At 45.0% G+C, this 16292-nt stretch overlaps 1 protein-coding gene across 12 annotated transcripts in view; it reads left to right on the top strand.

The window, feature by feature from the left end:
* The window catches only part of RYR3 (ryanodine receptor 3), a 1134733-nt gene that overhangs the window by 685259 nt on the left and 433182 nt on the right, over positions 1 to 16292 (top strand). For 7 of the 12 annotated variants that reach the window (XM_068253938.1, XM_068253930.1, XM_068253931.1 and 4 more), the window contains one exon: positions 16149 to 16181. The exons of the other annotated variants lie outside the window; for them this stretch is intronic. In XM_068253938.1, coding sequence (XP_068110039.1) covers positions 16149 to 16181 — 33 coding nt within the window. The remainder of the gene's footprint in view (positions 1 to 16148; positions 16182 to 16292) is intronic. 12 annotated transcript variants of the gene reach the window in all.

The raw sequence follows: 16292 nt of genomic DNA on the forward strand, positions 1-16292 counted from the left end.
AAATATAAGCGTGATCCCTTTCAGACTTTTTTTCCCTTTGCTATCAGTCTTTGGCGGCAGACAGAGAGTAGTCAAAATTCAGGCAGAGGTCGGTGCAGGCACCAGGCAGAAAGTTGTCAAAATCCAGGCAAAGGTCGGTGTAGGCGACAGGCAGAGAGTAGTCAAATCCAGGCATAGGTCGGGGCAGACGGCAGGCAGAGAGTAGTTAAAATCCAGGCAGAGGTCGGTGCAGGCGGCAGGCAGAGGTCGGGGCAGACGGCAGGCAGAGAGTAGTGTAAATCCAGGGAAAAATAGTTAGCGGTAAGGCAGATCATCAGAAGCACTTAGCTCAGAAGCATTTGGGAACCAAATGGCTATACTGATATCCTGTGCTTTCAAATGAACGTAACTGCCATCTCTGTCATGGCAGTCATGCGACATGGGGAGAGATCAAATTACAACTTGGGATTAGAGACAAATGAGGAGGAATTAGGCAGGCTAAACTCAACATACATACAGGCTGCATTTCTCTTTTTCAGTTATAGTCTACCATGCAGGGCCGGGCCGAGGCATAGGCTGGAGAGGCTCCAGCCTCAGGGCGCAGTGTAGGGGGGGCGCACAATTCATTCAGCTGTCATTCCTAATTGTGTTTGAAGCAGAAAGAAATAAGAAAAGGGGATATATAGCAGTGACTGCAAGCCAGATAACTAGATATTAAGGTGTTGGGGAGGTTGTGGGCCCTGTGGCACCTCTTAGCCTAATAGCAATCAGTGTGTGACGGCTAGGGTGGGAGGGATGGAGGGGCACACTTTGGTGTCTCAGCCTTGGGTGCTGGAGGACCTTGTCCCGCCTCTGCTACCATGATAACATGTACAGAAATGCACAACGCTTTTAAAACAACTTGCTGAATGACAATTTTAAATTGATTACCGGTTATTAAAATATAAGTCAATTTGATTTTCAAAATAGTTATAAATAAGTCTCTATTAAAAATAGAATAATGGAAAATAGAAAAATTATTTAATCACTTGCCCAAAAATGTAAATAGATTAACAAAACTATAAAAATAAATGCCAAAAAATATATTGCTCAACTAAAAATACAAAAAGCATCAAGAAATGAAAAAGGTCACAATAGTGTTTTTTGTTTCTGATTGCACTTGCCTGTTGTTGACTTCAGCCTTTGGCTAACATATTGTCTACAGGGTGGGCCATTTATATGGATACACCTTAATAAAATGGGAATGGTTGGTGATATTAACTTCCTGTTAGTGGCACATTAGTATATGTGAGGGGGGGAACTTTTCAAGATTTGTGGTGACCATGGCGGCCATTTTAAAGGCGCCCATTTTGAATCCAACTTGTTTTTTCAATATGAAGAGGGTCATGTGACCCATCAAACTTATTGGGAATTTCACAAGAAAAACAATGGTGTGCTTGGTTTTAACATAACTTTATTCTTTCATGAGTTATTTACAAGTTTCTTTTTTGTCTACAGCCATTGACATGTTGCAAAGATTAAAACGTGAGGAGCGGATAGAAATTGTGTAGCTATCTTGTGAACGCAGTAACCGGGTCATTGCACTGCTTGCTAAGTTTTGTGAAACTGGTTTAGTGTTGAATTTGCCAAAATGTGGACGCATGAAATCTGTCACTAATGAAGAAACATCAGTGGCTGTCCTAGCTTCATTCAGCAAGAGCCCACAGCGTAGCACTTGCCGCATGACATTGGAGAGTGGCATTAGTTTAACATCCCTTCGACGGATCTTAGCTACTCACAAATGGCACCCTTACAAACTCCAGCTACTGCAGCATCTCAACGAGGATAACCCAGATTGGCACACTGAATTTGCAGAATGGGCAAAAAAAAAATTGGAACAGGACCCTCAGTTTACACAGAAGATTTTGTTCAGTGATGAGGCAAACTTTTATGAGAATGGTGAAGTTAACAAACAAAACCACCGCTATTGGTCTGACACTAACCCACATTGGATACATCCCTCCAAGATTGTTGGAGCAAAAAAATTGATGGTATGGTGTGGTATATGGGGTACAAAGATAGTAGGGCCATTTTTCATCAATGGAAACCTCAAGGCCAGTGGATATGCGAAATTGCTACATGATGATGTGTTTCCCTCTTTATGTGCTGAAGCTGGCACGTTCCCTGAGTTTTTCCAGCAAGATGGTGCACCACCACATTATGGGTGTCAGGTAGTGTTGGGCGAACACCTAGATGTTCGGGCCGAACAGGCCGAACATGGCCGCGATGTTCGGGTGTTCGAGCCGAACTCCGAACATAATGGAAGTCAATGGGGACCCGAACTTTTGTGCTTTGTAAAGCCTCCTTACATGCTACATACCCCAAAGGGTATGTGCACCTTGGGAGTGGGTACAAGAGGAAAAAAAAATTAGCAAAAAGAGCTTATAGTTTTTGAGAAAATCGATTTTAAAGTTTCAAAGGGAAAACTGTCTTTTAAATGCGGGAAATGTCTGTTTTCTTTGCACAGGTAACATGCTTTTTGTCGGCATGCTGTCATAAATGTAATACATATAAGAGGTTCCAGGAAAAGGGACCGGTAACGCTAACCCAGCAGCAGCACACGTGATGGAACAGGAGGAGGGTGGCGCAGGAGGAGAAGGCCACGCTTTGAGACACAACAACCCAGGCCTTGCATGAGGACAAGAAGCGTGCGGATAGCAATTTGCGTTTTGTCGCCATGCAGTCATTAATTAAATACAGATGAGAGGTTCAATAAACAGGGACCGGAAACGCTAACCCATCACAGATGTTCATTGTTCATGTTACTTGGTTGGGGTCCGGGAGTGTTGCGTAGTCGTTTCCAATCCAGGATTGATTCATTTTAATTTGAGTCAGACGGTCTGCATTTTCTGTGGAGAGGCGGATACGCCGATCTGTGACGATGCCTCCGGCAGCACTAAAACAGCGTTCCGACATAACGCTGGCTGCCGGGCAAGCCAGCACCTCTATTGCGTACATTGCTAGTTTGTGCCAGGTGTCTAGCTTCGATACCCAATAGTTGAAGGGTGCAGATGGATTGTTCAACACAGCTATGCCATCTGACATGTAGTCCTTGACCATCTTCTCCAGGCGATCGGTGTTGGAGGTGGATCTGCACGCTTGCTGTTCTGTGTGCTGCTGCATGGGTGTCAGAAAATTTTCCCACTCCAAGGACACTGCCGATACCATTCCCTTTTGGGCACTAGCTGCGGCTTGTGTTGTTTGCTGCCCTCCTGGTCGTCCTGGGTTTGCGGAAGGCAGTCTGCCGGCGTACAACTAGCTAGAGGAGGGGGAGGATGTCAATCTCCTCTTTAAAGTCTCCACAAGGGCCTGCTGGTATTCTTCCATTTTGACCTGTCGGACTCTTTCTTCAAGCAGTTTTGGAACATTGTGTTTGTACCGTGGATCCAGAAGGGTATAAACCCAGTAATTGGTGTTGTCCAGAATGCGCACAATGCGTGGGTGGCGTTCAATGCAGTCCTAGGCCGAAGAGGTCATAGCCTAGGGTCACAAAAACCTGTTTATTTGGGCTATTTCAATGGTAGTGATGGTGACGTACATAAATCTCAGCCATGGCCGTTAGCAACGTCTGAATTTCACGAAATGTCTCATGCAGGTAGAAGACATATTGTTAGACTTGGATTCCAAAGATGGGGTCCCTACATCTCTGCAAACCAGAGTTACAGGGGTCCAAAATTGGTAAAATCCCCCATAGACTTTCATTGCCTCCCTATTTCACTTTCCAAAATCTCACATCTTTTCAAAGGGCAATGGCTCAGCAGTACCAAATTTTCTAGCATTGTAGGGACCCTTAGGGGGAACATGACTGGTGAGTTTCGGGCCCCTAGGCCAAAGAGGTCATAGCCTAGGGTCACAAAAACCTGTTTATTTGGGCTATTTCAATGGTAGTGATGGTGACGTACATAAATCTCAGCCATGGCCGTTAGCAACGTCTGAATTTCACGAAATGTCTCATACAGGTAGAAGACATATTGTTAGACTTGGATTCCAAAGATGGGGTCCCTACATCTCTGCAAACCAGAGTTACAGGGGTCCAAAATTGGTAAAATCCCCCATAGACTTTCATTGCCTCCCTATTTCACTTTCCAAAATCTCACATCTTTTCAAAGGGCAATGGCTCAGCAGTACCAAATTTTCTAGCATTGTAGGGACCCTTAGCGGGAACATGACTGGTGAGTTTCGGGCCCCTAGGCCAAAGAGGTCATAGCCTAGGGTCACAAAAACCTGTTTATTTGGGCTATTTCAATGGTAGTGATGGTGACGTACATAAATCTCAGCTATGGCCGTTAGCAACGTCTGAATTTCACGAAATGTCTCATGCAGGTAGAAGACATATTGTTAGACTTGGATTCCAAAGATGGGGTCCCTACATCTCTGCAAACCAGAGTTACAGGGGTCCAAAATTGGTAAAATCCCCCATAGACTTTCATTGCCTCCCTATTTCACTTTCCAAAATCTCACATCTTTTCAAAGGGCAATGGCTCAGCAGTACCAAATTTTCTAGCATTGTAGGGACCCTTAGGGGGAACATGACTGGTGAGTTTCGGGCCCCTAGGCCAAAGAGGTCATAGCCTAGGGTCACAAAAACCTGTTTATTTGGGCTATTTCAATGGTAGTGATGGTGACGTACATAAATCTCAGCCATGGCCGTTAACAACGTCTGAATTTCACGAAATGTCTCATGCAGGTAGAAGACATATTGTTAGACTTGGATTCCAAAGATGGGGTCCCTACATCTCTGCAAACCAGAGTTACAGGGGTCCAAAATTGGTAAAATCCCCCATAGACTTTCATTGCCTCCCTATTTCACTTTCCAAAATCTCACATCTTTTCAAAGGGCAATGGCTCAGCAGTACCAAATTTTCTAGCATTGTAGGGACCCTTAGCGGGAACATGACTGGTGAGTTTCGGGCCCCTAGGCCAAAGAGGTCATAGCCTAGGGTCACAAAAACCTGTTTATTTGGGCTATTTCAATGGTAGTGATGGTGACGTACATAAATCTCAGCTATGGCCGTTAGCAACGTCTGAATTTCACGAAATGTCTCATGCAGGTAGAAGACATATTGTTAGACTTGGATTCCAAAGATGGGGTCCCTACATCTCTGCAAACCAGAGTTACAGGGGTCCAAAATTGGTAAAATCCCCCATAGACTTTCATTGCCTCCCTATTTCACTTTCCAAAATCTCACATCTTTTCAAAGGGCAATGGCTCAGCAGTACCAAATTTTCTAGCATTGTAGGGACCCTTAGGGGGAACATGACTGGTGAGTTTCGGGCCCCTAGGCCAAAGAGGTCATAGCCTAGGGTCACAAAAACCTGTTTATTTGGGCTATTTCAATGGTAGTGATGGTGACGTACATAAATCTCAGCTATGGCCGTTAACAACGTCTGAATTTCACGAAATGTCTCATGCAGGTAGAAGACATATTGTTAGACTTGGATTCCAAAGATGGGGTCCCTACATCTCTGCAAACCAGAGTTACAGGGGTCCAAAATTGGTAAAATCCCCCATAGACTTTCATTGCCTCCCTATTTCACTTTCCAAAATCTCACATCTTTTCAAAGGGCAATGGCTCAGCAGTACCAAATTTTCTAGCATTGTAGGGACCCTTAGGGGGAACATGACTGGTGAGTTTCGGGCCCCTAGGCCAAAGAGGTCATAGCCTAGGGTCACAAAAACCTGTTTATTTGGGCTATTTCAATGGTAGTGATGGTGACGTACATAAATCTCAGCTATGGCCGTTAACAACGTCTGAATTTCACGAAATGTCTCATGCAGGTAGAAGACATATTGTAAGACTTGGATTCCAAAGATGGGGTCCCTACATCTCTGCAAACCAGAGTTACAGGGGTCCAAAATTGGTAAAATCCCCCATAGACTTTCATTGCCTCCCTATTTTACTTCCAAAATCTCACATCTTTTCAAAGGGCAATGGCTCAGCAGTACCAAATTTTCTAGCATTGTAGGGACCCTTAGGGGGATCATGACTGGTGAGTTTTGCAACTGCTGAGCCATTGCCCTTTGAAATGGTGTGAGATTTTGGAACGGTAAATAGTAGGCCCAATGAAAGCCTATGGGGGATTTTACCAATTTTGGACCCCTGTAACTCTGGTTTGCAGAGATGTAGGGACCCCATCTTTGGAATCCAAGTCTAACAATATGTCTTTTACCTGCATGAGACATTTCGTGAAATTCAGACGTTGCTAACGGCCATGGCTGAGATTTATGTACGTCACCATCACTACCATTGAAATAGCCCAAATAAACAGGTTTTTGTGACCCTAGGCTATGACCTCTTCGGCCTAGGACTGCATTGAACGCCACCCACGCATTGTGCGCATTCTGGACAACACCAATTACTGGGTTTATACCCTTCTGGATCCACGGTACAAACACAATGTTCCAAAACTGCTTGAAGAAAGAGTCCGACAGGTCAAAATGGAAGAATACCAGCAGGCCCTTGTGGAGACTTTAAAGAGGAGATTGACATCCTCCCCCTCCTCTAGCCAGTTGTTCGCCGACAGACTGACTTCCGCAAACCTAGGACGACCAGGAGGGCAGCAAACAACACAAGCCGCAGCTAGTGCCCAAAAGGGAATGGTATCGGCAGTGTCCTTGGAGTGGGAACATTTTCTGACACCCATGCAGTAGCACACAGAACAGCAAGCGTGCAGATCCACCTCCAACACCGATCGCCTGGAGAAGATGGTCAAGGACTACATGTCAGATGGCATAGCTGTGTTGAACAATCCATCTGCACCCTTCAACTATTGGGTATCGAAGCTAGACACCTGGCACAAACTGGCAATGTACGCAATAGAGGTGCTGGCTTGCCCGGCAGCCAGCGTTATGTCGGAACGCTGTTTCAGTGCTGCCGGAGGCATTGTCACAGATCGGCGTATCCGCCTCTCCACAGAAAATGCAGACCGTCTGACTCAAATTAAAATGAATCAATCCTGGATTGGAAACGACTACGCAACACTCCCGGACCCCAACCAAGTAACATGAACAATGAACATCTGTGATGGGTTAGCGTTTCCGGTCCCTGTTTATTGAACCTCTCATCTGTACTACATTTATGACTGCATGGCGACAAAACGCAAATTGCTATCCGCACGCTTCTTGTCCTCATGCAAGGCCTGGGTTGTTGTGTCTCAAAGCGTGGCCTTCTCCTCCTGCGCCACCCTCCTCCTGTTCCATCACGTGTGCTGGTGCTGGGTTTGCGTTACCGGTCCCTTTTCCTGGAACCTCTTATATGTATTACATTTATGACTGCATGCCGACAAAAAGCATGTTACCTGTGCAAAGAAAACAGACATTTCCTGCATTTAAAAGACAGTTTTCCCTTTGAAACTTTAAAATCGATTTTCTCAAAAACTATAAGCTCTTTTTGCTAATTTTTTTTCCTCTTGTACCCACTCCCAAGGTGCATATACCCTGTAAATTTGGGGTATGTAGCATATAAGGAGGCTTTACAAAGCACGAAAGTTCGGGTCCCCATTGACTTCCATTATGTTCGGAGTTCGGCTCGAACACCCGAACATCGCGGCCATGTTCGGCCCGAACCCGAACATCTAGATGTTCGCCCAACACTACACGTGACCCGTTCGGCCAATCACAGCGCTAGCCGAACGTTCGGGTAACGTTCGGCCATGCGCTCTTAGTTCGGCCATATGGCCGAACAGTTTGGCCGAACACCATCAGGTGTTCGGCCGAACCCGAACATCACCCGAACAGGGTGATGTTCTGCAGAACCCGAACAGTGGCGAACACTGTTCGCCCAACACTAGTGTCAGGTCCGAGCATTCCTAGATGAACAGTTTCCTGGAAAGTGGATTGGGCATTGTGGGCCAGTTAACCACTTGAGGACCTAGGGCTTTCTACCCCTTAAGGACCGGCCACTTTTTTTCCATTCAGACCACTGCAGCTTTCACGGTTTATTGCTCGCTCATACAACCTACCACCTAAATGAATTTTGGCTCCTTTTCTTGTCACTAATAAAGCTTTCTTTTGATGCTATTTGATTGCTCCTGCGATTTTTACTTTTTATTATATTCATCAAAAAAGACATGAATTTTGGCAAAAAAATGATTTTTTTAACTTTCTGTGCTGACAGTTTTCAAATAAAGTAAAATTTCTGTATACATGCAGCGCGAAAAATGTGGACAAACATGTTTTTGATAAAAAAAAACCCATTCAGTGTATATTTATTGGTTTGGGTAAAAGTTATAGCGTTTACAAACTATGGTGCCAAAAGTGAATTTTCCCATTTTCAAGCATCTCTGACTTTTCTGACCCCCTGTCATGTTTCATGAGGGGCTAGAATTCCAGGATAGTATAAATACCCCCCAAATGACCCCATTTTGGAAAGAAGACATCCCAAAGTATTCACTGAGAGGCATAGTGAGTTCATAGAAGATATTATTTTTTGTCACAAGTAAGCGGAAAATGACACTTTGTGAGAAAAAAAAAAAAAAAAAAAAGTTTCCATTTCTTCTAACTTGCGACAAAAAAAAAATGAAATCTGCCACGGACTCACCATGCCCCTCTCTGAATACCTTGAAGGGTCTACTTTCCAAAATGGGATCATTTGTGGGGTGTGTTTACTGTCCTGACATTTTGGGGGGTGCTAAATTGTAAGCACCCCTGTAAAGCCTAAAGGTGCTCATTGGACTTTGGACCCCTTAGCGCAGTTAGGCTGCAAAAAAGTGCCACACATGTGGTATTGCCGTACTCAGGAGAAGTAGTATAATGTGTTTTGGGGTGTATTTTTACACATACCCATGCTGGGTGGGAGAAATATCTCTGTAAATGACAATTTGTTAATTTTTTTTACACACAATTGTCCATTTACAGAGATATTTCTCCCACTCAGCATGGGTATGTGTAAAAATACACCACAAAACACATTATACTACTTCTCCTGAGTACGGCGATACCACATGTGTGGCACTTTTTTGCACCCTAACTGCGCTAAAGGGCCCAAAGTCCAATGAGTACCTTTAGGATTTCACAGGTCATTTTGAGAAATTTCGTTTCAAGACTACTCCTCACGGTTTAGGGCCCCTAAAATGCCAGGGCAGTATAGGAACCCCACAAATGACCCCATTTTAGAAAGAAGACACCCCAAGGTATTCCGTTAGTAGTATGGCGAGTTCATAGAAGATTTTATTTTTTGTCACAAGTTAGCGGAAAATGACACTTTGTGAAAAAACACAATTAAAATCAATTTCCGCTAACTTTTGACAAAAAATAAAATCTTCTATGAACTCACCATACTCCTAACGGAATACCTTGGGGTGTCTTCTTTCTAAAATGGGGTCATTTGTGGGGTTCCTATACTGCCCTGGCATTTTAGGGGCCCTAAACCGTGAGGAGTAGTCTTGAAACGAAATTTCTCAAAATGACCTGTGAAATCCTAAAGGTACTCATTGGACTTTGGGCCCTTTAGCGCAGTTAGGGTGCAAAAAAGTGCCACACATGTGGTATCGCCATACTCGGGAGAAGTAGTACAATGTGTTTTGGGGTGTATTTTTACACATATCCATGCTGGGTGGGAGAAATACCTCTGTAAATGGACAATTGTGTGTAAAAAAATCAAAAGATTGTCATTTACAGAGGTATTTCTCCCACCCAGCATGGGTATGTGTAAAAATACACCCCAAAACACATTGTACTACTTCTCCCGAGTACGGCGATACCACATGTGTGGCACTTTTTTGCACCCTAACTGCACTAAGGGGCCCAAAGTCCAATGAGTACCTTTAGGATTTCACAGGTCATTTTTGTTTCAAGACTACTCCTCACGGTTTAGGGCCCCTAAAATGCCAGGGCAGTATAGGAACCCCACTAATGACCCCATTTTAGAAAGAAGACACCCCAAGGTATTCCGTTAGGAGTATGGTGAGTTCATAGAAGATTTTATTTTTTTGTCACAAGTTAGCGGAAATTGATTTTAATAGTTTTTTTTCACAAAGTGTCATTTTCCGCTAACTTGTGACAAAAAATAAAATCTTCTATGAACTCACCATACTCCGTACGGAATACCTTTGGGTGTCTTCTTTCTAGAATGGGGTCATTTGTGGGGTTCCTATACTGCCCTGGCATTTTAGGGGCCCTAAACCGTGAGGAGTAGTCTTGAAACCAAATGTCGCAAAATGACCTGTGAAATCCTAAAGGTACTCATTGGACTTTGGGCCCCTTAGCGTACTTAGGGTGTAAAAAAGTGCCACACATGTGGTACCGCTGTACTCAGGAGAAGTAGTATAATGCGTTTTGGGGTGTATTTTTACACATACCCATGCTAAGTGGGAGAAATATCTCTGTAAATGACAATTGTTTGATTTTTTTACACACAATTGTCCATTTACATAGAAATTTCTCCCACCCAGCATGGGTATGTGTAAAAATACACCCCAAAACACATTATACTACTTTTCCTGAGTACGGCGGTACCACATGTGTGACACTTTTTTGCAGCCTAGGTGCGCTAAGGGGCCCAACGTCCTATTCACAGGTCATTTTGAAGCATTTGTTTTCTAGACTACTCCTCGCGGTTTAGGGCCCCTAAAATGCCAGGGCAGTATAGGAACCCCACAAGTGACCCCATTTTAGAAAGAAGACACCCCAAGGTATTCCGTTAGGTGTATGGCGAGTTCATAGAAGATTTTATTTTTTGTCACAAGTTAGTGAAAAATGACACTTTGTGAAAAAAAAAACAATAAAAATTAATTTCCGCTAACTTTTGACAAAAAATTAAATCTTCTATGAACTCGTCATACACCTAACATAATACCTTGGGGTGTCTTTTTTTTCTAAAATGGGGTCACTTGTGGGGTTCCTATACCGCCCTGGCATTTTACAGGCCCAAAACCGTGAGTAGTCTGGAAACCAAATGTCTCAAAATGACTGTTCAGGGGTATAAGCATCTGCAAATTTTGATGACAGGTGGTCTATGAGGGGGCGAATTTTGTGGAACCGGTCATAAGCAGGGTGGCCTTTTAGATGACAGGTTGTATTGGGCCTGATCTGATGGATAGGAGTGCTAGGGGGTGACAGGAGGTGATTGATGGGTGTCTCAGGGGGTGGTTAGAGGGGAAAATAGATGCAATCCATGCACTGGGGAGGTGATCGGAAGGGGGTCTGAGGGTTTGGCCGAGTGATCAGGAGCCCACACGGGGCAAATTGGGGCCTGATCTGATGGGTAGGTGTGCTAGGGGGTGACAGGAGGTGATTGATGGGTGTCTCAAGGTGTGATTAGAGGGGGGAATGGATGCAAGCAATGCACTGGCGAGGTGATCAGGGCTGGGGTCTGAGGGCATTCTGAGGGTGTGGGCGGGTGATTGAGTGCCCTAGGGGCAGATAGGGGTCTAATCTGATAGGTAGCAGTGACAGGGGGTGATTGATGGGTAATTAGTGGGTGTTTAGGGTAGAGAATAGATGGAAACACTGCGCTTGGGTGGTGATCTGATGTCGGATCTGCGGGCGATCTATTGGTGTGGGTGGGTGATCAGTTTGCCCGCAAGGGGCAGGTTAGGGGCTGATTGATGGGTGGCAGTGACAGCGGGTGATTGATGGGTGGCAGTGACAGGGGGTGATTGATGGGTGGCAGTGACAGGGGGTGATTGATGGGTGATTGATAGGTGATTGACAGGTAATCAGTGGGTTATTACAGGGGAGAACAGATGTAAATATTGCACTGGCGAATTGATAAGGGGGGGTCTGAGGGCAATCTGAGCGTGTAGGCGGTCGATTGGGTGCCCGCAAGGGGCAGATTAGGGTCTGATCTGATAGGTAACAGTGACAGGTGGTGATAGGGAGTGATTGATGGGTGATTGATGGGTAATTAGTGGGTGTTTAGAGGAGAGAATAGATGGAAACACTGCGCTTGGGTGGTGATCTGATGTCGGATCTGCGGGCGATCTATTGGTGTGGGTGGGTGATCAGATTGCCCGCAAGGGGCAGGTTAGGGGCTGATTGTTGGGTGGCAGTGACAGGGGGTGATTGATGGGTGATAGGTGATTGGCAGGTGATTGACAGGTGATTAGTGGGTTATTACAGGGAAGGACAGATGTAATTAATGCACTGGCGAATTGATAAGGGGGGGGGGGGGTCTGAGGGCAATCTGAGCGTGTGGGCGGGTGATTGGGTGCCCGCAAGGGGCAGATTAGGGTCTGATCTGATAGGTAACAGTGACAGGTGGTGATAGGGGGTGATTGATGGGTAATTAGTGGGTGTTTAGAGAAGATAAAAGATGTAAACGATACATTTGGGAGGTAATCTGACGGCGGGTTTGCGGGCGATCTAATGGTGTGGGTGGGTGATCTGATTGCCCGCAAGGGGCAGGTTAGGGGCTGATTGATGGGTGGCAGTGACAGGGGGTGACAGGGGGTGATTGATGGGTGATAGGTGATTGGCAGGTGATTGACAGGTGATCAGTGGGTTATTACAGGGAAGAACAGATGTAATTAATGCACTGGTGAATTGATAAGGGGGGGTCAGAGGGCAATCTGAGCGTGTGGGCGGGTGATTGGGTGCCCGCAAGGGGCAGATTAGGGTCTGATCTGATAGGTAAAAGTGACAAGTGGTGATAGGGGGTGATTGATGGGTGATTGATGGGTAATTAGTGGGTGTTTAGAGGAGAGAATAGATGTAAACAATGGATTTGGGAGGTGATCTGATGTCGGATCTGTGGGCGATCTATTGGTGTGGGGGGGTGATCAGATTGCCCGCAAGGGGCAGGTTAGGGGCTGATTGATGGGTGGCAGTGACAGGGGGTGATTGACGGGTGATTGATGGGTGATTGACGGGTGATTGACAGGTGATTGACAGGTGATCAGGGGGATAGATGCATACAGTAAACAGGGGGGGGTGGTCTGGGGGGGGGGTCTGGGGAGAATCTGAGGGGTGGGGGGGGGGTCAGGAGGGGGCAGGGAGCAGGGGGGGGGATAAAAAAAAAATAGCGTTGACAGATAGTGACAGGGAGTGATTGATGGGTGATTAGGGGGGTGATTGGGTGCAAACAGTGGTCTGGGGGTGGGCAGGGGGGGGGTCTGATGGGTGCTGTGGGCGATCTGGGGCAGGGGGGGGAGAAATCAGTGTGCTTGGGTGCAGACTAGGGTGGCTGCAGCCTGCCCTGGTGGTCCCTCGGACACTGGGACCACCAGGGCAGGAGGCAGCCTGTATAATACACTTTGTAAACATTACAAAGTGTATTATACACTTTGTATGCGGCGATCGCGGGGTTAACATCCCGCCGGCGCTTCCGTATAGCCGGCGGGATGTTGCGGCGAGCGAGCAGTGACAGGCGCTGGCGGAGGATCGCGTCACGGATGACGCGATCGCTCCGCCCATGCCCTTAAATGGACCGCCGCCTCTGTGGGTGAGGCCGTCCTGCAGGGCTCCACTTCCCCGCCGCCCCTGTGTAGTGGGCGGTCGGGAAGTGGTTAAATGGCCCCCAAGGTCTCCCGATCTGACTCCTTTGGACTTTTATCTTTGGGGTCATCTGAAGGCAATTGTCTATGCTGTGAAGATACGAGATGTACAGAACCTGAAACTACGGATACTGGAAACCTGTGCTAGCATTTCTCCTGCGGTGTTGCTATCAGTATATGAGGAGTGGGAGAAGAGGGTTGCATTGACAACCCAACACAGTGGGCAGCACCTTGAACACATTTTATAAGTGTTTAGAAACTTGTAAATAACTCATGAAAGAATAAAGTTACATTAAAACCAAGCACACCATTGTTTTTCTTGTGAAATTCCCAATAAGTTTGATGTGTCACATGACCCTCTTCCTATTGAAAAAAACAAAAGTTGGATTCAAAATGGCCGCCATGGTCACCACCCATCTTGAAAAGTTCCCCCCCCCACATATACTAATGTGCCACAAACAGGAAGTCACATGTACATTTGCCTGCCACCTGCCCAGACTTCAACCAGTCGACTATGGTTTTTCCAGCCAGTGGCCTGTACTCATTTGCCTTTCATCCTGTGGTGTATTTATTATATTTTTCTCCAGTAAAGCAGTCCTGGTGTCATGACCTGTTGGCTACGAAGCAGCAAAATAGTCTATTGCCCACTATAGGACTATAGGTGGCAGCCTATCATTCCTTGCAGAGTATTGGTGAAGACTTGTAGCCACTTAGACGCCGCACCCCGGGAGAGTCCATGCTGACCACTGGTGACAGAATCACCATACTGTTACATAACATCTTCCTTCTTCCAATCAAACAAATGCCATTCTTAACGTATTTAAATAGATAAGTTAATGTTAGCAAGTTATGTGACAATCATACTGAATCCAAACTTTGCAGCCAGATGGTTCAAATGTGTGCACTGAGACATTTCACACCTAATCTTTCTATACAATCTGGAGCTGTTTTACTTTACATTATTATGTTCGTCTTTTGATTTTGGCTGGTATGTACAAGAGAGGGGGTTGATGTTTAATGTAGTTGCCCAGTTAATTACATTTTTTTTTAACCTTTTTTTAATTTTTTTGTGAAGCAGGGTTTTTTTCCGTTTCTAATTTTTTGTTTTGTTTTATTATTTTTTTTATCGAGACCTGTTTGTTTCTTACAAGAATAAAATGCTTAATTTTTTTTTTAAGTGGCACATCTTTGTATGTTATGAATACCCTTTACAATCTGTTTGAATGTGCTGCCCTGAGGAAGTTTCAGGAGACTTCCAAAAAATGTGCTGGAAAATCAAGTTTCGGTTTTCCTTCATTCCCTTGTAAATTGTAGGGAAATTGGTACCTGTCTGCACCATCTCTCCACCAGGGTGCACTCATGCAAGGGAAGCTATGCTCATCCTTTTTTGGGTCCAGGATTTAAAGGGGAGGTGCTAAGGGGAGTGGTCAATTTAATTAAAAACAGTCAATAAATCTCTGCACGCAAACAGTCACAACAAGCTGGAACTCTAGTAATGATAAAAACATATGGGGCTTGATTCACAAAACGGTGCTAACTGTTAGCACGGCTTTTAGCGCGTTTTCGTGCAAAAACCGGGTATCGCATGCAAAAATTTGCATTTGTGCGATAATGCGAATTTTTCGCGCGTTTACGTTCGTGTTTGTGCATTAACGCAAATGTATCACGCGAACGCGACCATTAACACGAGAAAATTTTGTGTTAACTCGCGAACGCAATTTTTTACGTGCGATAACCGTCAACAAGCAAAATGTCACGCGAAACACTTTTCACAACGTGCTAACAGTTTTGTGAATCAAGCCCATAGAATGCAATTGTTTTCAATGCACTAATGGAGGAAATTCACTTCCAAAATGGACTGCATGCAAAAACATTCTGCACTAAACCATTTCACCAGCGTTGAGGTTTCCTCAGATTGAAATGATCGCTACTCCACCCACACAAGTCAGTAAAATCATCAGAAAACAACAAACTGCACTACTCATACCAGTAGTGTGAGAACCCTGTCAGAATTTACTTATGAATGGAACACATGCATGCACATAAATCAGTATAAAATCTCCAGTAAGTGAAAAACTGCACTTCTCACTCTAGTAGTGGGGGTAGTGTAGTTTGTGATCCCCTGGAGATTTTAGGCTGATTTAATGTGCATGCATGTCTTCCCTTCATGGGTAGAACCTGACAGGCCTCAGCTTAAGTCCCAGGTTAATAAGCATGAAATGTTTGCTTGCTTTCTGACTGGTGTGGGTAGAGTAAGGACTTTTTTGAACCATGGAAACCTCAACGCTGGTTAAAGGTTTTAGCAGAAAATATTTTTGCATGCAATCCATTTTGGAAGTAAATATACTCCATTAGGGCATCAAATACAACTTGCATTCTAGATATTTTATCATTTCTAGAGTTCCAGCTTGTTGTGAGTGTTTGAGTGCAGATGGTAAATGACTGTTTGTATGTAAATTGACCACTCCTTAGCACCTCCTCTCTCTTTTAAATCCTGGGCCCACAACTCAACTGGATGAACATAGCTTCCCTAGCTTGAGTGTATATTTCAGCAGCCATTGTGGCCTGGCTGCAGGCTGTAACTCTCCTGCTCCTATGCTAGCACAGCCTATTTACATAATGGTGTGAGTAGTGCAGTTTGTCCCTCGCTGGAGATTTTAGACTAATTTATGTGCATGCATGTTTTTCCTTCATAGGTAGAACCTGACAGGCCTCAGCGTGAATCCCAGGTTCATGAGCATGAAATGTTTACTTGCTTGCTAACTAGTGTGGGTAGAGTAGGGACCCTTTCAAACCAAGGAAACCTCAACAGTGGTGAAAGGGTTTAGTACAGAATGTTT

This window comes from Hyperolius riggenbachi, chromosome 9 (assembly GCF_040937935.1).
Source record: "Hyperolius riggenbachi isolate aHypRig1 chromosome 9, aHypRig1.pri, whole genome shotgun sequence".
Classification (NCBI taxonomy): domain Eukaryota; kingdom Metazoa; phylum Chordata; class Amphibia; order Anura; family Hyperoliidae; genus Hyperolius; species Hyperolius riggenbachi.